At 43.1% G+C, this 26787-nt stretch overlaps 1 protein-coding gene across 8 annotated transcripts in view; it reads right to left on the bottom strand.

The window, feature by feature from the left end:
• Window positions 1–26787, bottom strand: part of RHOBTB1 (Rho related BTB domain containing 1) — a 65786-nt gene that overhangs the window by 6760 nt on the left and 32239 nt on the right. For 5 of the 8 annotated variants that reach the window (XM_080823592.1, XM_080823593.1, XM_080823594.1 and 2 more), the window contains 4 exons: window positions 12870–13055; window positions 8813–9792; window positions 7082–7200; window positions 1348–1498 (listed from right to left, as the gene is read on the bottom strand). In XM_080823592.1, coding sequence (XP_080679718.1) covers window positions 1348–1498; window positions 7082–7200; window positions 8813–9792; window positions 12870–13055 — 1436 coding nt within the window. Of the gene's footprint in view, window positions 1–1347; window positions 1499–7081; window positions 7201–8812; window positions 9793–12869; window positions 13056–17284; window positions 17367–18097; window positions 18156–26787 lie in introns of those variants that run through there. The other 3 variants (XM_080823596.1, XM_080823597.1, XM_080823598.1) reach the window with 2 other exon arrangements.

Raw genomic sequence — 26787 nt, 5'->3', positions numbered from 1 at the left:
ACCTCTCTTTGATCCAGTTCCTTTCAGAGAGGTCAGTCCTGCGTTTTCCTCACCTTTACTTCATGTTTAAGCAAAAACGGCACTAGCTCAAGATTAATCACAAGCCCTGCTCAACACATTTGGTTCCAAATTGTTTTTGGCCATTTAAAAAAAAAATCAATTTCATCCTCAAAGGATAACACTGTAAACACTGGAGAGTCAAACGGATCAGAACCTCTACTTGAACAGCAGGGCCGCAACGAGCTCTTTCTATCTTTCTAACCAGTGGGGCAAGAAGCGAAGCAAGGAGAGGACTTGGGTCTCCAGCTGGCCGAGGTAGCAGAAACCTGGAGTCCGGAGAAATACATTTCTTTCTAAAGACACTGCCGGAAAGTCAAGTATGGAATGACCAGTTGGTTTGTTCAAACATTCATTTTCATTCACTTTGTGATTCGACAGGTGTTTATTGGGAAGCTATTACTAGCTCAGGCACTTTGCTGTGGGGTGGGGACAGGTAGGCCAGTGTCCAAAACTGCCACTATTTCTGCTTTCACGGCTAGCAGGAGTCAGCTAATGTAGTGACAAACACCCAGACCGCTAACTGAGCCCTCTGACATTTAAGAAGCAGGTACGTGAATAATTCACACGTATCCTTTGCAGACCTGCTTCAGCCTAACAACTGAACAAATCCAGAAAGGATGCATAGGATTTTTGGGAAGTGAAGCCAAGTCCCCCCTTTCTTCTTTCTCCCAAAATGCTCTTGACAATGTCAGAACATTTTCTAAAATAGCTTTAAAAAAAAAAAAAAAACCCACTTACATAATGCTTACTAGGTGCCAGACACTGTTCCGAGAACTTTATATATATCTTAACTCCTTAATCTTTGTAACAACTCTATGGGAGAATAACATGATCCCCATGCGAAAGAGAGAGAGCAGACACAGAGTGGTGAAGCGTGAAGTCATCCAGCCAGTAAACGGCAGAGTTGGGATCCGAACCCGGGCAGTCTGGTTCTGCAGCCTACGTTCTTCACCGTGACCTCCTTTGGCTCTTCTGAAAGACTGTGTCTGAGCACACATCAGGGGAATAACATGGACACAGAGGTTTTATTTCCAATCCCATGTCCCACAAATGAGGCAGAGAGCACAGAACGTGGACCTTAAAGGCAGAGACCACGCATCACTCATCTTGATAACTGTGTCCCCCTACAGGGTCTACCACAAAGCAGGTGGTAGCCCTGCACAGGGCAGTCCTATACTGGGTGATAAAAATTTAATTTTTATTCCCTGGAAATGTTATTTTTGCCTAAATGTGATTTTGATAAATTTGACAGTCAGACCCTGCATGGCCCCGAGTCATCACACTTACCTGCAAGTGCAACCAAGTGTGGCAGGCAGAATCTGTTTGCCAAGGCAATTAATTCCAGTGGGTCCAGGTCCAAATTAGGTGACAACTGCTTGGTATAAAGATAATCCAAGACCGCTTGCATTGACATCTTGTTTATGTTCGGGAGATACACCTGTAATGTTATTTGAGAAGCTCAGCTCTGCTGAAGAAAGCAGTGGGGGCATTTCCAGGCTCTACTGCTTATAAATATCCCAACCTTACAATCTGGTATCGGCAAGTCTGGGACACCTGCTTTGAGGCCGTGCGTCGAAGTCCTTCGCTATTTACTGCTTTAAACATAACAGTTTGATTTGTAGATGACAAAGGAGTGGGGCTGCCCGACAAAGCCTGATTTGGAATTTTTAAATGGCTATTTGGACTCATAAATCAGACAAAAGGGCTGTAAATGTATGATGACATTATGGGCTCTCCTTGCCAAGTACCTTCTAATACCCTATTGTGGGGAAAGAAATCTCCTAGCAACATGACAGGTGAGGGGGAGCTGCCGACCATACTGTTGCTGACACACGAGAGAGCCCGCTCTCCAAGATGTCAAAACACGGGCTGAGCAACCCTAGTTGCCACAGTGACTGGCTTGAGTCCAACGTTCTATCAATAAATACAAACACAGTATACACACTTCATTATTTTTCCTATGGCACAACTGCATGGATTCAAAATGACTGGAACATTATCAGGTTATCAGTAGATTCAGAGAATCTGGAGAACTCCTTACCTGGCACATATGGGGAAGGGTTGGTTGGGACTGGTAAACTCTCCTTTGTAGGCGTCACCTAACTCGAGACCTCCTGAGCACCTGTAGTTCTCACCAATACGGATACCTGCTAGAGTGTGCTAGAGTGCCGGGGTGAGGGATCTTAGCAGCATAGACTCAAAGGAACCCCACAGGATGCGTCCTGGTATAGTACAGAACAGTCCCACTGCCACTGACTCCTGGCATCACGATGATGATAAAAATTAACCTTAATGGAAGGCCTCCTACACATGCGGTACTGTGCCAAGCTTCCCACACACAGTATCTAATCGGATCCTGATATTCTCCCTAGGAGAAAAAACTATTATTTTTGCCATTTTATAGGGAAGGAAATTGAGGTTCATGGAGGGTAAGTCCCTTATCCAAGGTCACGAAGCTAGTAAGTGACTGGGAGGTGAACCTAGGGAGTATAATTCTAAGGTCTCTGCTCAGGACTGCTGTGTCATGCAAGAAACCCTTCATGGCAAGGAAGCAAAGGTTTGGGTCACGGTATAATAAAGTACCACACCTCACTAACAGTTCTTAAGAACTAGACTTCTACGTTCAAAAGGATGAACAGTTATTAGCTGCCTATTTCTGGTACTTAATAAACCTCTATATACCATATGAAGATATATGAGTATATCTCTTTTACACATGATATTATCTACATTATATATCTAATCTTTCTCTTTACATATATATTACCTCCACAATCTACATGGGCTTATGGCCAATGCATTCTTGGGTCGTGGTTCCAGAATCATTTAAGCTATGGCAACCTACATTATTCTCCTGCACAGTCACCAGCCACCTCAGAGGGAACACCCTGGCAGACCGAGCTTTCTCTTAATGTATCAAAGGGAAGCCCCCTCAAACTTAAACCTCCCAGAATTAGTAAGAAAACTGCACATCCACCCCCTTTCAGAGTCAATGAGAACAATTATGATCTGGTACATAAGCTGCAGGGGTTATAACCATCAAGGATTTGACAAGTGTCATCATTTCAAGTTTCTAGCATAACCTCAACAATAGATACAACCTGGCAAGAAGAAACTGTTACTGAGGCTACTTGAAAACAAACAAGCCATTGTATTATAATTAATTGCTGTTCCAGTGACTCTAACATCAGTTACCAGTCACACTTGTGTATATGCTTATGTACATATACGTTGACACATGCGTTTATCTTATACAGCTCAGATCTGGATTAGTACAGTTTTCTAGATAGTTGAAGTTGTGAAATTTTAAAATTTGGACCATTTTGATAGTGAAAAGTACATACATTTTACAAAGTCCTAAGTGCTATAAAGTATTAGCGATCATAAATACAGTTTCAGAGCTTTCTGTGAACATCCGCTCTCGGCTATGGGGATGTCTGCTGTTTTGGAAAATAGTGGCTTGGAAGACAAGGTAAGAGCCTGGGGAAGGCCCTGGGGTTTGTCACTAGAATGGGTGTGACCTCTGGCAAATCAGTCGCCTTCTCTGATCCTCAGTCTCCTCATCTGTTATCTGGGGGAGGGGGGGACTTGGAAGAGGTGATACCTACAGTTTTTTCTTCTTCATTGAGACTCTGGATTTTGAAGATACCTGGACTACCTTAGCGTTATTTGGTAAGAGTGTGTTCTAAGTCACGACAAAATGAACATCCTAAGTGAGAAGAAATTATTCCTGGCAGCAGGAGATGACAGATTCCTGTAAGCAGCCTCGCCCTGATACTTCCAATGTCATCAGCGTGTTCTGACGTTTGTAGTCATCCATGACCTGCTCTTTCCTTCTTGCATAACACGATGCTAACAGTTTTTCTGAAGTGATGGCTTTGTTGGGCAAATAATGCTCAGGATCCTCAGAGCGAATGAGAATAAACTAAAAACATGTTCAGGACCTGCAACTTTTATTCTCATTTTTAAAAAAAGACCGTTTCTGTGATTTTAATGTTTATGTATAGCAATGGAGAGATCATTTCATAGAACTTTTAAAAATAACATAAAGCTACATAAGAGATGGAATTAAGAATTTTGCATGCTACTTGCTGGGTGTACCTTAAAAAAAAGCCAGGAAAGAGAATATAATGCTATCCTAAACAACTTCCCATATTCCAGTTCCGTTGGTTTAAAATTTTAATTGTGAAGATCAGCTCAGACTATTAGGCTTATAATTAGAGGCGGTCTCATAGAGAATGAGAAAGTATTCTAAACCCAGAGCATTGCTTACTACAAGCCAGGCATGCATTTTTAATGAATCACTTGCTGAGCACCTCTGGGGAGAGAATTATGCTTACTGCTACATTAAAAGTAATGAGAAAAATATAAGTGAAATACAATGTCTTCTTAACTATTAAGTGACAAAAAATGTTAAAGTAACATCAATGTATGTTTTATTCCCTTCTGGATATGCATGACAATTCTATTAATGCAAAAAAAATATATACTGAATTGTGAAGGGGAAGTCAGCTTTTCACAGTACAATAAAGAGTTAATGGGTGCCCTAGAAAAGGACAGATCCCAAGTGCCAATACAAGGCCACATCAGTCGTGAAATATTTACTGAAATTCCTCCCTCCCCATGATCCCTCTAACCACACTTTGCTAGTTTAGGAAGGGATCTGGGGGTTTTTAACTTAGGGCTTTCAGGGGACAAAGATTTTTAATCCCTCATGGAAAGAACTTAGCAAGAATCCTCCACAACAATAGTCACCAATATTTCCTGATGTTTCAAGCACCGAATTCTATGTTTATACATATTCTCCCGACTTATTTGCCTTTGGAGATGCTTCTCCTGTTATCCCCCATTTCACAGGTGAGGACACAGGTTTGGAGAGGGTCGGCTTGCTTCCTGCTTGCTCAAGGTCAAGGTGGGAATAGAGTTCATAACGACATAACCATTATAGTCTACAGGGGAAATCAAGGGAAGGGGCAGGCAGCGGCACGCGTGTCAAGAGCTCATGACATTCTCAACACACTGGCTACAGGGATTTGGCACAGACCTTCCGTTGCTTGGGTCCATGGTCTCTGTCTTCTAAGCTGGGTGGAACGACCTATCCATACCTATTAGCCTCAGACACCGTGCTAATGACCTAGTCTTTCTAGGAGGTCATGCTCCACAGGGGGACCCTCCGGGAGAGGCTGTTCACCATATACGTATGCGTTCACATTCACTGCCAAGTTTTTGTTTTGGTCACCTCTCCTGCACATTTTAATCTGGAGACGATTACGGTCCATTCTGGGAAGGGATAAAGGGGATTAGCATTTGTGAGGTCAGCTCTGACAGTGTCCCTTTGTGCCTGGGTTCCTGACCTTGATCAACTTCTCTGGTCTGTTAATAGCGGGTGCTCTGCTGTACGATCGGCACATACTTCAGTGAGCTGGAAAAGGAAGGCAAGCAAGCCTCCCCAGGCCTTTTATCTCCAGAGACCACTGCAGCAGGTGAAATGCCATTTGGATAAAGTTTTGTTAATCGGCAGCTTCCCCAGATTTTCTTGGAAGTAAGAGTAAAAGAGCATTAACCCTACCAAAATCCCAATAAGACTAACAGCAGCTACATTTACTGAATGGTCCCCGGGGGGATTTGCAAGGACCGACTTTTGCACCTCACTTCCACAGTGTGGGTTATCCTCATGCTTTCCAGACAGGGAGATCGGAGCTCAGAAAGGGGGTCGTTTGCCCAAAGCCACACAGCTTGTAAATGGAGGACTCAGGATTCGAACCCCACATCCTTCACCGGGCAGCCCCCACGATGCTGCTGCCGTCTCGGGGACGAGGCTCTGAAACCCCTCTGATGGCCTGGAAAAGACTTTCTTAGTTACAGCTGAGGACCTCCTGATTCAGAAAGGCTGGTAGACACCAAGGGAGGTGATGTGGATAATTCTGACACTTTTCCCCCCCACAGCAGACAGCCTTTTGCTGGGGCTTGGTTTAGGAGCAGCTGCAGTTTGTTCTGGAAGCAGGAGGTGGCCTAGTGACCTCCTCGGCCCCAGCCGTCCGGGTTTGGGATTCTGCTTCCCTACTTGGAGATGCAAATGCAGTCTCCTGGGTCACAATAGGGGTGCTCAGATTTCTGGGGTGAGTGCCCTTTCGAAAAGTTAGCTATTGTTTTCCTTATTTCTTTTAAAAGTGTGGAGAGATGCTGAGATATGCAACACAAGCCCCTTAGGACAATAAACTTGATGGGGTGTCCCCGTGTTTTTTAAAAAAAGATGGTTAAAAAATACTTTCAAAACTCAACAAAAATGTTTGCTCTTGTAGACTAAAGTTAGAAGTGCTTGAGTGGAATTTTTCTTTCTTTTCCGACTGAGTTCGTAAAAAGATGAACACGGAGGGTCTTCAAGACGCTGCTCGGTCAGCTCTAAGAAGAGCCTTTTGCTGGAGACAGGGCTGGGGCCTGAGAGGTGACTCAGTGGCTTCCGCTAGACCTAAGGGAGGCGTGTTCAGAGGAGTGACCATTGGCTCCATTACTGTTTCCCTCCAGTTAACAAACCCTTGGAGAAAGCAGGTCGGGGCCCCACCTCAGGGAGCGTTGCTGCTCGAAGGCCATCCCGCGTGTCCCTCGTGGGGCAGAGGAGAAGACTGAGGCCCAGAGAGGTGGCTTCTTAAGGCCCGCCGTCTGGTCAGGGGCTAGCTGAGCCCAGGACGTGGGTGACTGAGGAAGCTTCTCACCGCCTTGAACTTCTGGAAGATGGACTCTGCCCCTGTTGTATGTGATTTTGACAGTATCTTGCTTTTGTTAAAAAGCAAGATTTGACATTTGTTAAAAAGGAGAGCCGGTGGATCATGGCTTACAAGTGAAAGCAGTGAGCCAGACAACAGCTCTTCCTAACTGCAAAGTTGAGAAGAGGGTGACCTGATGCTCAGACACGGCCTAAGGAACTGGTTCAGGGAAGCAGTTACAGAACAGAAGTCATCTGGTTAAGGAAACACACCCACTTTCGTCAAGATAGCATGTGGGCTTTTCAGAAGGCACATACCTCACTGTTGGCGCTTTCCACAAACGAGCCCCCGAACATGGCTGCCATCCACCTGCAGCTACAGATCAGCAACGGTTTGTGGGCACTGATGGCGCCATCGTCCAGCCTGAATGTCACATCTGCTCAGGGATTGAGGAAACGTAACCGTGAGACAGCTATGCGGACAGTTCTCCCCATATTTGTCAACCCACATCTTATACTCCCTCTTCCTTAGCTTTACTTAGTGATTTTGTATCAACCTCCACCTTTGGAACACCCAATTCCTTCTATGTCATCCAAGGATTGGGGGTAAACATTTAAAATTACGCATAAGCTCTCAACGCAATTTCTCTGAACCATACAGTAACATGAAGGAGAGGAGTGTATTTTCTCCTCCCTACTATGAACAATTTCCAAAATAAAAGACCAGCAGAAGAAACACTACGTTGTTAACACTTTGCCATGTTTAATTTCGCTGTGTGTGTGTATGGATAGTGAATGTGTGTGTATAGGTGTACACTTTTTCAACAGATAGCACGACACTGCAAACTACTTGATCACAAGTTTTCTAAAAATAAGAAGGTTTCTCTAGATAATCATATCATTACCACGCCTAAGAAAATTAGCAATAATTCCCTAATTTCATCCATTATCTAGTTCATAGTCAAAATTTTCCAACTATCTCTAAATCGTATTTATAGTTTTTTCTTTCTTTCTTTCTTTTATTTTTTAAAGACAATCGACTTGATGTTCCCCCTTTTATTTGGTCACTGTGCCCCTGCGTTAAGGGGAGGGTGATTCAATTCATTCCACTTCAGGTACACTGTTTAATTTACTGCAGGTTTGCCACATTGCTTTTCATTAGCTTTCAAGATGGCTTCTATTTCAGGATGGTCCATGTTCAGGTAAATATTATTTATAAGCTTTAAAATTAATGGACAGACTCAGTAATCAATGACGACATGTGCAGTACTAAATGTGTATTATCAGGACAGGCATTATGAACGATAAGGACAAAACAGAAGTGTCCACGTAAGTAGAAGTCAGCAAGTCCTATTTTTACAATGAAATACACACACACACACACACACACGGAGGGCAATTTCAGAATTTAGTATAAGTCCATGCAAGCAATTGTGTGAGGACACTGTGGGCAGCCAACTGCCTGGATATCAAGGACACAGAAGGGGCGAGGAAAAGGTAGAGGAGCAGGCTAAAGGAGTGTGCGAAAGAAAAGGAGAGGAGGTGGGCAAATGAGACACCCCTGATGGGAACACAGACAGTTGCCAATATCATCTCAAGGATTTCAGGGCCAAAAGGGTCAGTGGAGAGTAGACTCGGTCAGGGAAAGGACCCCAAAAGGGAATCGTGGGCATCAAGCTGACTGGATCTGGTTCAGGCTCGGGTGCAGGGGTAAGGTGACCTACCTTCGAGAAGCTCTGTGATACCAGGGCACGTCAGAGGAGAGCTTGCGTGCAAATCCTGCCTCTACCATTTACTATCCGTATAACCTGGGGCAAGTTACCTAAACTCTTTGTCCCTCAGTTTCCCCATCTGCAAAATGGAATAATCTTTAGCCTTTAAGTCTGATAAGAACGAATTAGATGGATACATGCAAGCTAGAAGGGTACATGAAAAAAAATGAGCATTTATACATTTAGTGATGGTTATTCTCTGCCCTACTCACGTATGGCTAATGTTTAATAAAACACAACCAAGGGGATTGATGACTTTACTGTTGGACCCACTTACCTGAGAATGTCCCTTTGCTGAGACACTCTTTTATCCGATTGGCCTTCCGGACATGAAACGCTTTCGTAATCTCCTGGTTCATGAAGGCTTCCTTGTTCATGATGTTTTCCACCATCATCCTCAAATCAAACATCTCTAGAACCTCCGCGATCTGAGCCAGGCCCACCAAGTCCTTCTCCTTTTCATCCAGTTGTCCCGTGTACAGAAACTGGAGCAGGGTCCGGAAAGGGCCTGGCTGGACGGAGGAGTCCATCCTGACCACGGTGACGGGGCCCACCCGCTTGGAAACGGGGTTGACTTGCATCTCCCTGTGCATGCCGACGAACCCCTTGCTCCAGCCTGACAAAGTCTGCGTCTCTGGAATCGAGCTCTCGCCTTCCAGCCCTGGACTCTCCTGCTGTGACAGGTTCTGGCTTGAGGACTTCCACTGATTGGTCTGAAGGGTCCTGGGCGTGCCTTCCTCCCTTTCTTCGTCGGGGTCGAGGCTCCAAGCCCGCCCCTGGACATCCCTGCTCTGCTTCTCCTTCTCACCAATTCCTTCACTCGCATTTGGGGCTTCTTCACATTCCATTAAAAAAAGATCATAAAATTTGGAAGAGGAGGTAGCGAGGTAAATTCGATGTGCAAAGATGTGCTCCTGGTCCTGAAGGACAAACAGGACGTCGGCACACAGAGGATTGTCCAGTAAACAGGCAGCTTCGCTCGTCCCTGTGGTGGGACATTCTGGAACTTTGATGACCGGCGGAGGGGCTTTTGGAGGTAGGAATGGTGCCTGAAGTAAAGGTTTCTGAACTTTCTTTAGGTGGGATTTCCAGAACTGCAGGTGTCTGCGAGAAATCAGCGCTGCTCGGATGGCGTTGTCAAACACATCCTTGATGCCGAACTGGTCAAAGACACTTGTCTCGTAGTACGGTATGCCGAGTTCCTTTGCAACCTCCCGGCCTTTCTCGGGGGGCAGAATATCCCCTCTCTTTATGGGCCTAGAATGGAGGATTTAAAAATTTACAATCGGCCTCATTTTAGGAAAAAAATGGTAATGAGGGCCTACCAAAGCACCTAATAGAACTGAACCTTTAAAGTCCTATGCAGGTAGGGCTCATGGGTGGCTTGGTCCTTAAGCATCTGCCTTTGGCTCAGGTCATGACCCCAGGTTCTGGGATCAAGCCCTACATCGGGCTCCCTGCTCAGCGGGAAACCTACTTCTCCCTCTCCCAGCTCCCCCTGCTTGTGTTCCCTCTCTCACTGTCTCTCTCTCTGTCAAATAAATAAATAAGATCTTTAAAAAATATATATTAAAAAAAAAAGTCCTGTGCAAGCCTTTTTCTTTTAAAGATTTTTTTTTAAAAGATTTTTATTTATTTATTTGAGAGAAAGAGTATGAGTGATGTGGGAAGAGCAGAGGGACAGGGAGAAGCAGCTCCCCTGAGCAGGGAGCCTGACATGGGGTTGTGTCCCAGGCCCCTGGGATCATGACCTGAGCCGAAGGCAGCTGCTTAACCAACTGAGCCACCCAGGCACACCCCACCCCCCGATGGCTTCTAATAAGGCTCTGGAAAATCTATCAACCTCAAGTCTTCCAAACCTAAAGGACTTAAGTCTGCAGGAAAAAAAAATGCTTTCAGTAGTAACTACGGTAACTGAAGTATGAGCCATATTTACTAGCTATATGATCCTGGGCAAGGTACTTAAACTCTTTAAAGCCTTGGTTTTCCCACTGGTGAAACAGGAATAATAACAGTAAATACCTACATTTTAAAGGACTCCTGAGAAGTTGAATGAGATGATTTGTTCAGCATGGCACCTGGCCCACAGTTAGGACCTGACAAATACCAGGTGTTACCACAATCACCACCCTCGCCACCTTCGTCTTGGTCACCAGCATCTTATGCTTACATTTCGCATTATAACCTTACAATGAATCCATATGCTTTTTCTCATTTGAGCCTCACAATAACCCTGCGGGGGCAATTTTCATTCATCTTCTGAAGAAACCGAGGCAGGAAGTTTTCAGGTTTTGCCTCAGGTCACATTTGCAAGTTGTCAAGAGACCTCTGCCAAGCAAGTAGAGTCTAGAACCCCATAGTTCTAGACTGGTTAAATGGTCCACATCCAATAGCCCAGTAAGTCCCTTCCATCACATCTAGAGCCTCCTTTCATGTCTAACTGCTTCTCTTCTCTTCCTCGTCTGCAGTCACACCCTCATCCTCTTTCGCTTGGACTAGTGCGTTAGCCTCTTCCCTGTCTGCCTTCAGATTCTCCACCTTTTAGGCCAGAGTGCTCACTGCTGCAGGAAAAATCCTTACATAACACAAGTATGACTTGCAGCTGTAATTCTTTTTTCAAGATTTCCCCTGGTTCCACAAAGCCCATGCACCCACAAGCTATGCCTTTAGGCCGGCACACAAGGCCCATTATAATCTAATCAAACCCAGGGAGCCAAACTTCTGGAAGTAGTGCAAGCGAGTAGTGCCATGACTATGGCATAACACGGTAAAAGACAGATTCCGGAATGTAGGCAAGATATGATTTGTTGTTCTACTCTTCACACACTCTTGATTCTGAGACATACTGTTAGGAATGGATCTTCTCAGGTACATACTTGGCTTTCAAAACCAAAGGTCATGTGCGTGACAGGCGCTGGTCTTAGGAGAAATATAGTACTTAGGGGAAATATAGTATAGAAATACAGTTAGACTTTGGATTTGAAGACCTGGATGGAACACAAGGAAAAATGGTAGGGTGTTGTAAAGGTGGAACCGGGAACTAATTTCAACATTGGCTCCTCTGAGCATTCTGGGCTCCTGGCTCCTAGGACTGACCTGAAAATTACTAACTGGTGATACTCTTCAAGGCTCAGGCTCAAATGTCACCTCCATCATGAAATCTCAGAGCTGCCCTAAAGAAAGGACTGTTCCCTTTGCATCCTCTAGCGCCCCTAACTCTCCTCTAGTCCTCTGGTCTCCTCCAGTCTGTGACTGTGAGGACTGATTATCTTGGCTGATTCTTTCCCACAGAAAGTTCTGGATGCCAGAGGCACTCTCTTTCACTGTGAGTCCCCTGCCACCGCCGCCCCCCCCACAACCAACATGGCTTCTAACATGCACGCCTAGTCCACGCATTTAACAGAAGAACTGTGAAAACCCAACATGACACCTTTTCCGAAATTTACCTGAAATGCACCAAGAACGTCAGAAATTGTCTAAAGAAAGCACCATTTGCTTTTGCTGTGAGAGTATAAAAAGCTGTTTATACAAAATTTTTCTAATTAGCCTTTTAGGCAAACAACAAAGGAAGGTATTAATATCAACATTTTTGGGCTGAAGAAGCAACAAATGTTATAAAATATAAGATATATATATATAAAATTATTTTTTATGAAGGGACTATGGAGGGAGCATGGGTTTTTAAAAACTCTTATTTCCCCCTAAAACTGGTATTTCACATTTTATACAGAGTCAAACAAATCCTCCTTCAGGTGGATTTTTAAACTTGTGGCACTTTAAAAACATAACTACTAGAGACATTTAAAACACAGTGTTCCTGTTTTGCAACTACAGGTCCATATGACTTTTAAAAACTAGACACTGCCATTTTGGGAATGAAATATTCTCAGAGGTTGGACTGAGGAAAATGAGAAGACTGATAACACTTGGATGTGTGTATTTGCAAGAACCCGATATTCCTGGGGCGAGAAACTGTGGCTCATCACCCTGGACATTCATTAACTTTACTATAATAATCATAATATCAAGAATGACATTATTATGAGTGGCCCATGTTTTGTTTAATGTTTTACAAATTTCAAGGCACTTTTATTCACCCCATGTCACTGGTTGGAGAATTCACTTCCAACACTGGTCCACCATTTTACAAAAATGGGTTCCTTACCTACGAGGGGATGGTGAGCCCGAGAAGGGTCAGGATTAACGAGCTAACTTAAAGCACATGGCTGATTGATGGGGTCCCACCACCAATGCAATCCTAGGCTGCAGAGACATCTGTTACCTCTAAATTTTAATTTGACCAGCACAGCGAAACACGGAGTCCCTTGGCTTACCTTGCTAAAGGGCGTCTGGCTCGATTAACAGCTTCAAGATCAGCATAGCGGAGATCTAGCTGGCAGCCAACTAGGACAACAGGTGTGCGAGGGCAAAAGTGCTTGATTTCTTGATACCACATGGTTTTCACATGATTTAGGGAATTGGGATTAGCGATCGAAAAACAGAGGACCACAACATCAGACCTAAAAGGAAATCACAAAAGAAGCTGTATTGCCTTCTCACTTTTCTTTCTCTTTTATGATTATGGTTCCTCCCTTCTCCACTCCACCCCCCACCAATCCATCTAAGGCCATATCATGTCACAATAAAACAAAACCAAACCAAACCACGATATTAAAATACGTCTCAGAGTCATGCAAACAGCCTGAGAAGCCCCCACATTCCGGTACCGACACAGCCTGAGTTTACGGTCATATCGCACTGCGGAACGCCTGTGTATCGCGAATTTTCTGATGATGTTATTTTACAGTACAGATGATTACCCAAACTCGATTCAGTCCTGGAGCCACAACATGCGGAACTATTTCTCTTCATCACAAGAAATAGTTGCGAGATAAAATAAAACAATAAAAACTACCTGTTACCCGTTTACATGTAAAGGCGATGATGAGCCAACCCAATGAGATAAAGCCAACAGTTTAAACATTCCTGAGAACATAACAGGTCTTTGCAGTCCAGGGTCAGCAAATACACAGAAGGATTTCTGCCCTTCTTCCCACTTAAGCACACATGTAGAGAGCACAACCACTTATCTGTTTCTGAAAAGAAAATGTCCTGAATTTGCAGGGATTTTGACTCCTTACTAGGGATGTGGCAAGAAGGTCACAGTTAACAGAAAGCCAGCAAGAGTCAGGTGGATGACTAATCCGAGAATGTCGGAAGCAGATTTCTCAAATGTTGTATATGACACACAGCAGGTAAGTGGGGAAAGGAAAAAGGTACTTTATAGTCAATTTTGACAGAAGGATCTTCTATTTTTATATAATAACTTACCATTCTCGAAGCCAAAGAACCGTTTTACAAAACAGTTGTTCAATTATGGTGTTTGACAGCTGCTAAAAGGTATTTTAATAAGAATTACAAACCAATCATTCTAGGTTAAAATATGCTGAATGGTGACTTTGAAAACATTGAGGCAGAAGAATAGAAAGAATAGGAAAAATTATGCCCAAGGATTCAAGACTATCTTGCAGCTAAATTCAAAAATAAGCTCTTACAGTTTTATTAGATGTTAATTTATTGCCTTTATTGTTTATGTAATGAGAAGAATCAAGTCGATGAATCAAAACACCTTCTTTTTAAATCATTAATGAGATTCCCCCCCTACATATCAATGAAGACAAACAAATATATCCAGGCAACCATAAAATTTCTAAAAATAATCATTTGCAATGCAGAAAACTGCAGGGTGCTTACATTAAATGTAATTCACAAGTTGAATCTTTAAATTTATATCCCAGAAAAACTGCATCAGATCCTAGCAAACAGAGGGGAAAATCCTGAGATTAAAATATTTACAAATAATAAAAGAGGACCTCGGACTCAAAGTGGATGAATGTATTAATCTGCACGTTTAGAATGTCCTTGAAATAGATATTATCAGAGACTCTTAGGCACTGGAAAATATATTATTATGCGTAAAAACATGCATAAATATATAAATGAAAGGGAAGCATGTCTTGTCTTTGGGATTCTGATTTAGTTAGTGGAATATTCTGTGCACAGCCTTACTTCTAATCAGCATAAATAACGGTACCCGGGAAAGCCAAGAATGCTTTGAATTTTACATTTTTTAGGAGCTGAGTTTTCTATTATTCATAATCCTATTTATATAGGATATCTGATGCAGCTCCTCTCTAAGCTTCATCCCGATCGTAAAACAAAGCCACCATGAATTTTGGCACAGTGAGATTAACATGGCATTCTGTGAGGTTCAATATTATAGAGAAGGAATTGAGGAAATGTATCCAGCACCTAAATGTGGAAGAGTATGTATATGCATAATATTGTTCTAATTGGTGCCCATTTCCATATTGAAGCACATGGCTATAAAGGAAATAGTCTCAAAGCTTAATTTATATGACAGACATGTAGCTAAATGTCAATTCTGTTATCTAATTTTATGATACAGCGTGTGAGGTTTTGAAATCAGAGCTGGCTCCGTTGCCAAGGTTACCGTGATAACACTCAAGCCACTGAACACATACTGGTTACTATTCAGCTGACCTGTAAACAAGTACAGACAGGACCTTGGGGGCTGGAAAAAATGGAATCTCTTGATGATAGTCGCTTAATGCCATCACACAATACAGGTCCGGAGGGCCCAACCTCTAACTGTGTCACATCAATATCTCAATGCATGAAATGCTGTTGGAAAGCTGGAAAAATAATTCGATGTTCCGTAAATATTTTGCCTCAAAAGGATGATAGTTAAAGAGAAGAGGTTGTACGGAGAGCCATACTACCTCTGAAGCTAGAATAACTTACTGGATTGAAATTCTATTTGTGTCCTTGGAATAAAGTTTTTCTTTTTTCCTTTTATTAATGCCCATCTAGGGGCCAGAAGACTGCATCGCCATTGTTGTACACTGAAAACAGTTAAAAAAAACAAGATCCTGTTTTACCTACCAACTTGCTTCTGTGTCTTTGGGTTTAACCCTTGTTGATCTCAATACAAATGCAAGTGAAGGAAACGTTATATACCAGTTATGGAGAACCCCATTCTTCAGGCTTGCCCTAATAACGCAGTACCCTGACCCTGATTTTAACCGCAAGGCTGGGAATCAATGGATGTGGTGATGGATGGAGCGACGGGAAGATGCTGTTTTGACACATTCCTCCTTCGCCCAATATTCTTTTCGAACCCCGAACGCTTCACACAGCAGGATCCTCTGTGATATAAACACCTATACAATCAAGTAACTATTTTGAGAATGTCACGTATTCCCTCTAGATTTTGAGCCGCTTTTCTATCTAGTCAAGGAAGGCACGAGACCTGCAGCTAAGAATATCTCCAGTTTGAGGCAGGATTCCAAGGACCTAGAGATATTAAATAACTTTTAATCAAAACATTCATTCCTGTGTGGAGACTGTTCAGTGTCTGACACAAGCTCATGTTTAAAAATGCCATGCCTGTGAAAGATAAAAAGAAAAAGGCAGGTTCTAGCATTTCCACTGCTGTGGCTCTGTTATATTTTTTTACTTCGAAGGGTTGAGTTTAAAAATAATTGGGAGGGGGAGGTGTGAGGAGGACATTCTCACATACTATGCAGCAGGGTTAGCCCAGAAATGACCTCAGGGTTCCTATTTCAGCTGTAAAAAGAATCTGATGGGGTTTAAATGGCGTCCTACAGCTATTTGGAATAGAAAGCACAAGAATTTGAAAATGCAGAAGCAAAGCACAGAGTAGACAGAACTCTAAACTCCAGAACTCGAATATCGAGAAGGGGTAGGAAGATGTTTAGATTTTTTTTTTGGCTCAGCTAAGTGGCTTTTTTAAAGAAAGCCAGGATTACAAAGGATTTAAGAGGGCAGGGTCTCAGTTGCTTACCTATGGAATGTTTATTTTGGGGGGAGAAAAATGTAATTTCTTCTCCTTAAGGGGAAGATATTAATATAAAAGTCTCACTACGGTACTAGCCCATCAAGTAATGCCTTTGGAGTAACGTTTTGATTAGTTAAGTAAAAAAGAATCCAAAGTAAATCTGTGTGTTGAAACAATTGTGACTCTCTCTTCAGAGAAGGGGGGGGAGGTGGGGAAGGGATCAGAGAGGGCCCGAGTCATCCAAAAATGCTTGAGCTGATGAAGCCAATCTCCGTTGTATCAGTTTTTCTTCAAATATTAAACAAGACAGCGTGTTTTTTTCAGTTATCTTTCAAGGAGACCATGGGCCAGAGAGAGCATGTAAAAAACTGGCAAAAGAGTCTGTGCGAAGTTGGGACCAATCTCTGTCGATGGATGCAAGAAAAAAAGTCTGAAAACAGTTCATCTTACTCACATATCTCGGCTCAAGCTAGACTTGAAACAGCAAAGGCCATACAAGTTCCCTGGGCCTATAAGGTTTATAAGGTCTACAGTGATATATAGCAAATATGGTGGGAAAAGGTCAGAGAAGCAACCAGAAGGTAAACTGCTTTTCCAATGTAAAATACCAAACTCATCCTTTGAAGAAGTGGTTGAAAATGGGTAGACAATCACTATAACACTGCATTGTTCAGAATGGATTTCCCAAGTTCCTTTCTATCACAGAAGTGCTCTTATCTTCTTGGTTCATTTTGCCTTTCCTGGTCCCATCCACCTTGCCACGACTGTCCAGCCCAGGAGCTGCTGTGGGCCTTGTGTTGTCTTATCTGGTTAAAGTGAAGTGAAGAAAAAAAAATACCCAAATTATCCTTTATCTAAGAGTCTAACCTTAGGCGAATCTGATAGGCCACTGTGAAGGTTCTTTGGTTCCAGCTCGTCCTCCAGATAGCTGTGAGTGGGACAGCCAAATGCCCTTCTCCCACGGCCAGTTCTGGTCTTGTCTCTTGCTGACGCATACTTGGTGACCAAGAGTAAACCAACAGTTCTATTTATTTGAGTTTCACTTGGAAGTATCCCCTTGTTAAATAACCTTTGAAGTCTTGTTCTATGGTAGGACCCTACCTCTTTACACGTCAGTACTGCCTGCCATTTCTTTTTTTTTTTTTAGTAGAGATTCCTATATCCTTCATCTTGGTAGAGATCATGATCACGTTTTAATGGGCTTCTTTTCCTTTGTCAGTGCGCACAGGTCCCCTTCTGGCCAAGATTCAAGTAGGAGTCCCTGACCTCCCCCTTTGGGACTTCAAGCTTCCTTCTCCCCCTGGAACCTAGGTAGGTTCTTTACAGAAACATTTTCAAAACCATTCATGTCAACAACACACCTTTCATGCATATAGTCTGACAGCGCTATGCAAACAGATCAAAACAGCACAAAACAGCTGGGAGCATGGCAGAGAGAGGGAATGTGTCACACGTGGCTTTGGAAAGTTTTAGTAGGGAAGCAGCCCGGTGTGTATGAGATGCAGAGGGAGTTGTCAGTGATCGGTGAACATAACCACTGGGAGATGAATGGCTCTGTAAGCTCATACTCATGGAAGATGGAGAGGTCTGTAGGGGAGCGCCTGGCAGGGGATCTGGGGAGAGCAGGGCAGTACCATGCAGTGCCCTGATGTGAGCAGAGAAATCAAGTCAATACTTTACCAATAGCAGTGAGGCTTCTTAAGTACAGATGTTATGTGGGGAAAACTGTCAAAACACCCTGCAATATATCCAGATTTGGGAGCGATTAGCATGCGCGACTATTTCTTCCAAGCCCATAACTGCATGTTTAGTAGGAAGCAACATTTTAAACCGGTATACCCCCACCCTCCAAAACTGAGGCCAAAGCAATGCACGCTCTTAAGGGCAGAAAAGCCAGATCAACGTCCCACCAACAGCACCAAACCCTGAGACAGATAAAATTTGAGTCTTCAAAATGGTTGGTTCTTCGATCATGATACAAATATCACGGGGGACAGTGATCCTGCTATAGAAGGTTCTGGGCTATCATCCAGTAGAAAGGGGCTCTTTTTCACTCAACATCCCATTTTCTCTGCTTAGCAGTCCATGCTCCCTGTAGGATAGTCTTACATCTCACACAATCATCAGAAAAAGTTGAATGCATGTGAAATTGGGTGAAGCACAAGTAATTTATTAGAAGAAATAGTTTAAGCAATCTTATTTAACTCCTGGTCAATGAGAGCAGGAAGCACTGACATAAAGAAGGCTTGCTTAATAGGAGAAGGTGAAATTGTGGCAATAAATTCCCTCCCAATACTACCTCTCATTCTCATTCCTCTTTGGCTTTCCCTGAAGCTAAATGACCGAGGAACCTTCCATACTCTTCACTTTTTCTCCTGAGAGCAAGATTAGCTGTAGATAGAAGCAAGCCTCCATGTCAGCCTGAATGCCAAATGGGAGGTCTCTGGGATTAACCTCCCTGACTCTTTTGAAACAAATGTGACCAGCAAGATCATTCCACCAGAATAGGAAAGGGAGTTTACCCAGACCTCTCAGCAATCCTCCTTGAATCAATAAAGGTACAAGGACTTGTAAAGTCAGTTATCCAACAGCAATAAACAATCATTCAATCACCTCTTCCAGCAACATTGACTGATAGCGTACTGTATACTGGGTACTCTCCTAGACATTGAGGTTACAATAATCAGTTAAAGACACAAATCACTGCCCTTGTGCTTATCTTCATGCTCATATTCTAGAGGACAACAGAGACAACAAGCAAGAAGAATATGTAAACTATGTGGTGTGTCAGGTAGTGACAAGTGCCAAAGAGGAAATATAGCAGGGAAGGGGTACAGAAATATTAGGGAGCAGAAGATGCTTCTGGACTGCGGTGACCAGGGAGGGCCTTACTGAGCAGAAGACATTTCAGTAAAGACCTGAGGGAAGTGAGGGAGCTAACATGCTGCTATTTGGAGGGAGAACACTGTGGAAAAGGAAAGAGCTAGTGCAAAGGTCCTGAGGCAGGATGTCTCCCTTAGGATGGGGTGGGGGGAAGCAGGAGCTGAGCTTGAAGATATTACTGGACAGAGATAGGTAGGGTCTCATGGTATCTGGCTCTTACTTTGAATGAACTGGTGAACTGTCAGGGGTTTTTGAGCAAAATGACATGATATAATCTACGTTTCAACAGGATTGTCCCACTGCTATAATGAGAACTGACTAATAGGTGGTGGTGGAGGGGAGGGGGACTGTCGGGGGTGAAAAGGCAGAAGGATGGGACCAATGAAAAGGTAACAAACGTGAGAGATGATATGACTTTGGCCTGGGAGCAGCTGCAGGTGGTGAGAACTGGTCGCGTTCCGTATACACGTGCGGGGTGGTGGGTGGGGTGGGGGAGCTGGCGGGGTTTGCTCAGGGGCCGAGAGTGGGATACGAGCAAGAGGAATCAAGAATGGTGCCAGAGCGCTGGTCCTGAGCAGTTCTCTCTTCCCTGTTCCTGGTATCGACATCTGAAGTTCAGCGTTGCTAATACTGAATTGTACTCATTTGTTGCTGTCTTCCCCCGGTGCACCGAAAGTTTCATCCTCAGGGAGTCAGTCCCGTTCCTATTAGCTCTCCCATTGTGTGCCACCCCATCGTTTGCAACAAAAGAGGCCCCCCATGACTGTTTAGTGAATAAAAAGGCCTTACAGGTATCAAGGATTTTGTAGATGCAAATGTGTCCGCAGTCCTAAAGTCTAAAGGAAATGAGGTGAGGCCCCAAATAAGTCAGTTAAGGAATACATTAGGCTCTTGATGAAAAGCTGAAAACGGTTTGTGAGCTACTGTATTTCTTCAGACAACCAGGGCTGAAAGCCATGTGATATCTCTGGTATACAGCAGAGATTAACCAGTTAATATGTATTTTTTAATTATCGGAATTTATCTAAAAAATCCGTTTACCCCACCTAATCGGATACTTTCATAACACCAAGATAATAATGGATTAATGATCTCTTCATGGAATTAGATTATCTCCAGAAGCAAAGGAAGTGTAAAGAAACAGACCGGTTACTTTCAGTAAGTAACACAGAATTCAGGCTGAAGGGAGCACCCTCCATTTCACAACCCATCTTGTTTTTTATTTTTTTATTTTATTTTATTTAGTTATTTGAGAGAGAGAGAGAGAGAGAGCGCGCGTGGGAGCACAAGCAGGGGGAGGGGCAAAGGGAGAAGCTGACTCCCCGCTGAGCAGGGAGCCCAGTTTGGGGTTTGATCACAGGAACATGACCTGATCCAAAGGCAGACGTTTAGCCAACTGAGCCACCCAGGTGCCCTGATCATCTTGTTTTTTTAAAAAAAAAAAAAAGCAAAACCAAATATAAACAAACAAAAATTTCAGTAAAATAGATAGCCAAGATGATAAGTTGAAAAGACAATTTGCTAATTTGTTTTATCTTTCTGTAGTTCAGCACTTTCTCCTTCTGACTATATCCTCTAGGCTGGGGACACGGGAGTTCCAGGGAGAGAATAAAGTGGTGGAATGATTTTGGACACCTAACAAATGGCCAAAATTAAAAGTTATTGATGGGATTGTTGATAAAATGCTGATAAAATGCATTAAGAATGCATTAAGAAAAATATCTGTGAAAATGTCCTGTGAACTTTACAGTACCAGTTATTGTCAGACAAACATGATTATAGGTTCCAAAGTCACCAAGGATATATCTCGTATGTTGCAGCTGGTAAGAATGACAGAACATTCTCATCAAGAGAGGTTTTTCTTTTTGGCTTCCCAGCTCGTGTCCTTTATTGAAATGTAACTGCTGAAAGCTAGTGATAGAATTATCCCCTGAAGACACTGCAGAATTACTCAACAGTCTCCTTCTTCTTACCACTTAATTTAAAAGGGAAAACTGTATGGGCTGAAATATATTTCTTCATCAGAATATTCCAATAAAGAAACACCACAAATTGGGGCACACCTGGGTGGCTCAGATGGTTAAGCGTCTGCTTTCGGCTCAGGTCATGACGTCCAGGTCCTGGGATCCAGCCCCGCGTCAGATTTCCAGCTCAGCGGAGAGTCTGCTTCTGCCTCTCCCCCTGCTTGTGCTTGCTCTCTCTCTCTCTCAAATGAACAAAATCTTAAAAAAATGTTAAAAAAAAAAAAAAGAAACACCACAAACTGATAAAAAGTCAACGCACTTAGGTATTATTTGACCCTACTTGTCAAGCTTCCAGTTAAGTAGTAATAGAAAAAAGGTAAAAAGAAGACAGAATGCAAGACATTAATATATTGAACAATGCCTATTAATTATTAATTATAATTATTAATTTATCATTAATTAATAGTCCCTTATTCTCTTTACCCAATTTGGTGGCCCTATTGTCATGTTTCTATGGCAACTTGTGGGGCCATCAACGCTTTTCTGAACCACGAGGGGCTGTCCTTCCCAGCCTTGTGAACAGTGTTTGGGGAGCAGCCAGCATCCCTCCAGGTCCTGGAACACGAGTGACCCCAGCCATCAATCAAGCCTTGTTGTTATCTCATTTGGCAATACTGTTTCCCAAGGACAAATTCATCCTAGGGACAGGGCTTGATTGGACCAAGAAACCCTGGCTTTCTGATGCTTTGTCTTCTGGTCACCATATAAGATACACCAGTTCAGAGCAGGAAGGACAGTGTGGGGACAGCAGGCCGAGGGTAGTACAGAGCGTGGCACATTTATCTGGGCGCTGGAGGATCTGGCCTCACTGCAATCCTGGGCTTGAGTATTTTGGTGCAGAATCTATATATTTCCACATTTAAGTGTTCGAATTGTTTGCATGCCTTCAGCAGAATGCATTTTTGTTTATTTATTTTGGATAAGCACAAAGCAGTAATAATCCACCGTCGATTCTTCTAGTTCACGTCCTCACTGTTGGGCAAATGGATTTAAGGTATTTAAATAAACAAATATACTAAAAAATGATGCTTATAAAGATCTTGGAAAAGACACTCAGAAAGGAAACCTACAATTGGAAAATTGTTAGTATTGATACATACAATTTTCTGTTTAAGAAAACTCATCCAAGGGCACCTGGGTGGCTTAGTCAGTTCAGCATCTGCCTTCGGCTCAGTCATGAATCCAGGGTGCTGGGATTGAGCCCTAGGCGGGCTCCCTGCTCAGCGGGGTTCTCCTTCTCCTGCTCCCTCTACCTTCCCTCCCCATCCCCACTTCGTGCTTGTTCTCTTTCTCTCTCTCTCGTGCTCTCTCTCAAACAAATAAATAAAATATTAAAAAAAAAAGAATAATCACTCAAGCAAGGCTTTATGAAAAGAATTTACAAATCTAAAAATCTGGGGTGGAAATGTGGTTTTGGGGAGGTGGCTCAGTGTACCTCCTTCCTTTTTTTCCTGGTCTCACAGCCCATCTTTTCATTTGCTAATCTATTAAGGAGAGGCTAGGGACCAGTTTTCCACCCATATCACCCTCACTGTGGTCCATAATTTGTGCTTCTTACTATAAAAAAGTGCAAATATAAAATTCAGCCTAGTGAAACAGTTTGGAGTTTGTTACAGTGATACTTCCCTGTAAATACCTCATAAGATCCATGTGTAAGACTGATTGACAGATTCATGCAGGCATTCACTAACATTTATGAAGCTCCTCCTCTGTGCTAGGCCCCCAGCACTGGAGACAGAGAGTAAACAGACAAAATTCCTGTCTTACAGATACCAGGAGCAGTAGCATAAGGGCAACAGAAGAAGATCATGAAGGATCCAATTTTCAGATAGCATGATCATGGCTATGCTAGAGATTTGTCGGGGGGTCCTGTGCAACATAAAGGAGAGACATTTCACCTGGATTCTAGAGGAGACAGGGAAGGGGAGAGAGTATGAAGGGGACTTGTGGGAGTTTGTGACTCTTGTCCTAAACTCTTAGAATAGTTGTGATAATTAACTAGGTAAAGAATAGGTGGGCAGGGGCCCCTGGGTGGCTCAGTGGGTTAAAGCCTCTGCCTTTGGTTCAGGTCATGATCCCAGGGTACTGGGATCGAGCCCCGCATCGGCTCTCTGCTCAGCAGGGAGCCTGCTTCCCCCTCTCTCTCTCTCTGCCTGCCTCTCTGCCTACTGGTGATCTCTGTCTGTCAAATAAATAAATAAAATCTTAAAAAAAAAAAAGGATAGGTGGGCAGGGGTGTGATTTCTAGGTGGATATAATGCATGTTTATGGGTCAACCGGCCACAGAGAACACAGAACAGCAAACATTGTTATGTCTGGAGCAAGAGATGAGCCTGGGCAGGCAGGCTGGGCCTCGGTCCAGAGAAACAAAAAAGGATGGTGCCTCCCAACCAAACAGGCAGTGACCTCACTCAGGGGAAGGACACTCCTCGTCCACCTCTGCACTCAATCCTCAGCCAGGGTGACTGAGTACGACAAGGACAAGGTCATTTGTATACTCCCACAGGTTATCACTGCAATCCCCAGTTCCAGAAGGAACCAAGCACAAAAGCCTACATTGTTATTATTTGAGTGAGAAATGGAGAAAAGGGAAACTTGCAGGGAATGCGAAGTCCGCTGTTAGGTTATCACAGGGTACCTCGGCCTATGCATCTTCTTAGAAAAAGATACAAACAGAACCACAGCCAAAGACACAGGCCCCTTGGTCAGACTGATCCACATGGCTGAGGGCTTATCTCTGGGAAAAGGGAGTCAGCATGATTTGGGGAAAATTTGATAGTGTTCCATAGTTGAGCTTTGAGATTCTAGAACCATCCCGTTTCTCACAGTCATCTATTCAGGATTTGGTCCCATTTTTCCCCCTAAATTCACACAAATGATCTGTATTCTCAACGTGAATAAACTTTAAGTTCTATAAATAATGAAAACATATATTGTCTACCATGCACATTTCCTAACATTTCATAGATTAGACTGTCCATAAAAATATTTTTATTTAAAAAATATTTGAGATATAATTTAAATAAACTTTGCAGACTTAAAGGGTTCGGTTTGACTAGTTCTGACATACATATGCACTCAATACTCTCATCCCAATCAAAATAACAAACACTTCCATCATCTCCAAAGCTTCCTTGTGTCCCTTTATAATCCATCCCTCCCCCTCCTCTTCTTTTCTAGGCAACCAGTGGTCTACTGTCACCATGGATTGCATTTTCCAGAATGTTATAGAAATGGAATTACCATTTTGGCTGAGGTTCAGTAAAGAGCACGATAATCATGATTCCATGGCAGTGTGTAACAAAGCATGGCTTGAGGACCACCTGCTTTATAATCATCCAGGGACCAGCTAAAATTTGCTGATTTACCTCTCCCTAGAACTCTGACATCGGAACAACCAGCATGGGTAGGCTTGCTCAAACCGGCAGTTTAGTCTGACCTCCCAGGAACAACTATTCTTGTTCCTTGGTCCAGCTAGCTGTTCTTCCAAGTCTTTCCACTTTTCTTTCTTTCTTTCTTTCTTCCTCCCTACCCACCCACCCTTTCTTTCTTTCTTTCTTTCTTTCTTTTCTTTCTTTCTTTCTTTCTTTCTGTAGGGGCTGTGGAATACCCATACCCACAGAAGGCTTGAACTTACACCCCGAGATCAAGACCTGAGCTGAGATGAATAGTCAGATGCTTAACGATGGAGCCACTCAGGCGCCCCCTTTCTCCTGTTTTCTATAACCTGGGCAAATCTTAGCTCTTTAGGCCACAGCAGTACACAGGACTAAATAGCTTTAGGACAGAGGTTGCAATTGCTTCCCCAGATCCTTTGGTGCCCACATTTAGAAGTGCGGTTTGGGTTACTTTTCCATATAGTATGCACATTGTGAACTTTCCTCCTCTTGCTGCTTTGCTGCCTCAAGTCTACCATCCGGGCCAGGACTCAGATGAAGAGGGTCTTGAGAGTGAGAAGGAAGCTTTTATCTCAGATGCAAAATTCAATGAGGTACCAAAAAACTCTGTAAACCAAATGCCTGCTTTATTTTTTTTTAAAAATATAGCCAAAAAAAAAAAATCCATGGTGAATAAAGTATCAAAACTTTAAATAAAGTCAGGACCAGTAATAGTGCCATGCTGAACCCTACCAAGATTGAAAGAAAAAAAAAAGGGATGCCTGGGTGGCTCAGTGGGTTAAAGACTCTGCCTTTGGCTCAGGTCATGGTTCCAGGGTCCTGGGATCGAGCCCTGTATTGGGCTCTCTGCTTAGCAGGGAGCCTGCTTCCCCCTCTCTCTCTGCCTGCCTCTCTGCCTACTTGTGATCTCTGTCTGTCAAATAAATAAATAAAATCTTAAAAAAAAAAAAAAAAAAAGAAAGGAAAAAAAATCAGGTCACAGACCTGTACCCTTGGGGCTAATAATACATTACGTTAATAAAAAAATAAAAAATTAAAAAAAATCAGGGATCCTATCTTTTAAAAGTTATTACTGTTTATATTTTATGACCAAGGTGAGTGCCTTATTGCCTCAGCTTAGTCTTGGCCTAGGCCCAACTCCACTTGATAGATTTCACGGTCCAACAGGCTGAAATCATCGTCTGAATGTTACTTCTGGCCCAGCGTTTATAACCTGCCGTGGACAAGAAGAGCTAATTCAAAGCACTCTTCCTAGACGCATTAGATGCTTCCTACTTTTCCCCTTGCCATTAACCACAAGTACAGCCAATCCTAGACAAAGACATAAACACTGGTCACCCATAGTCCTGAATTTTTAAAAGAGCCTCAACCGAGCATTCAAAATGGGAGCTATTCATGGTGTATCTGATTTCACGTGCCTTCACTGTGAAACCAGACCTATCTTACCTAAATAGACACACACAGACCATGGCTCTGATTAATGCTGTCATCTAAAACACGTACCGTACCTCTCACAGGAACTGACAACATTTGAGAAAAATCAGTGTGAAAGAATAATCTGTATTAATCAATGAGTTCCAGCTGAACAGAAAATATGCCCAGAAACTGCAGGGTGTAAGGGCAAGGTTCTGGATACGTCCCTTAAATTTTTAGGGGAAAGCACGCCGCCTAAAGTGCCCAGGGCTGCTCCTCCCTTTCAAAAAGCTCACTTGGATATACCATTTTTACTGAAAGTGAGATCACTCATGTTTAGCTATTTAAGGAAATAAGCTGTTTGTTACGTATTAAAGAACTGAAGAGGCACAATGGCACATTAGAGCTGGTGGTAGATGGGAGAAGGCTGGTCTTCCCTGTCCACACTGAACAGCATAAACATCAGCCTGGACTAGGAGTGCCCTTAAGATAAGTTGGTCCCCAGTCACCACTTCCAGCCACAACATGGTGGAGAGGGAAGATGTGGGCTCGGGACTCAGGCAGAACTCACGGAAACAGCTCCAGCCTACTCTTTCCTCGCTGACTGACCTTGGCCCCATTCTGCGCCTGTTTGCTCAACTGTGAAATAAGC

The sequence above is a fragment of the Martes martes genome, assembly GCF_963455335.1.
Source record: "Martes martes genome assembly, chromosome: 14".
Taxonomy (NCBI): domain Eukaryota; kingdom Metazoa; phylum Chordata; class Mammalia; order Carnivora; family Mustelidae; genus Martes; species Martes martes.
Note: the sequence above shows the minus strand (reverse complement) of the source record. Positions and strands in the feature narration are given on the sequence as shown.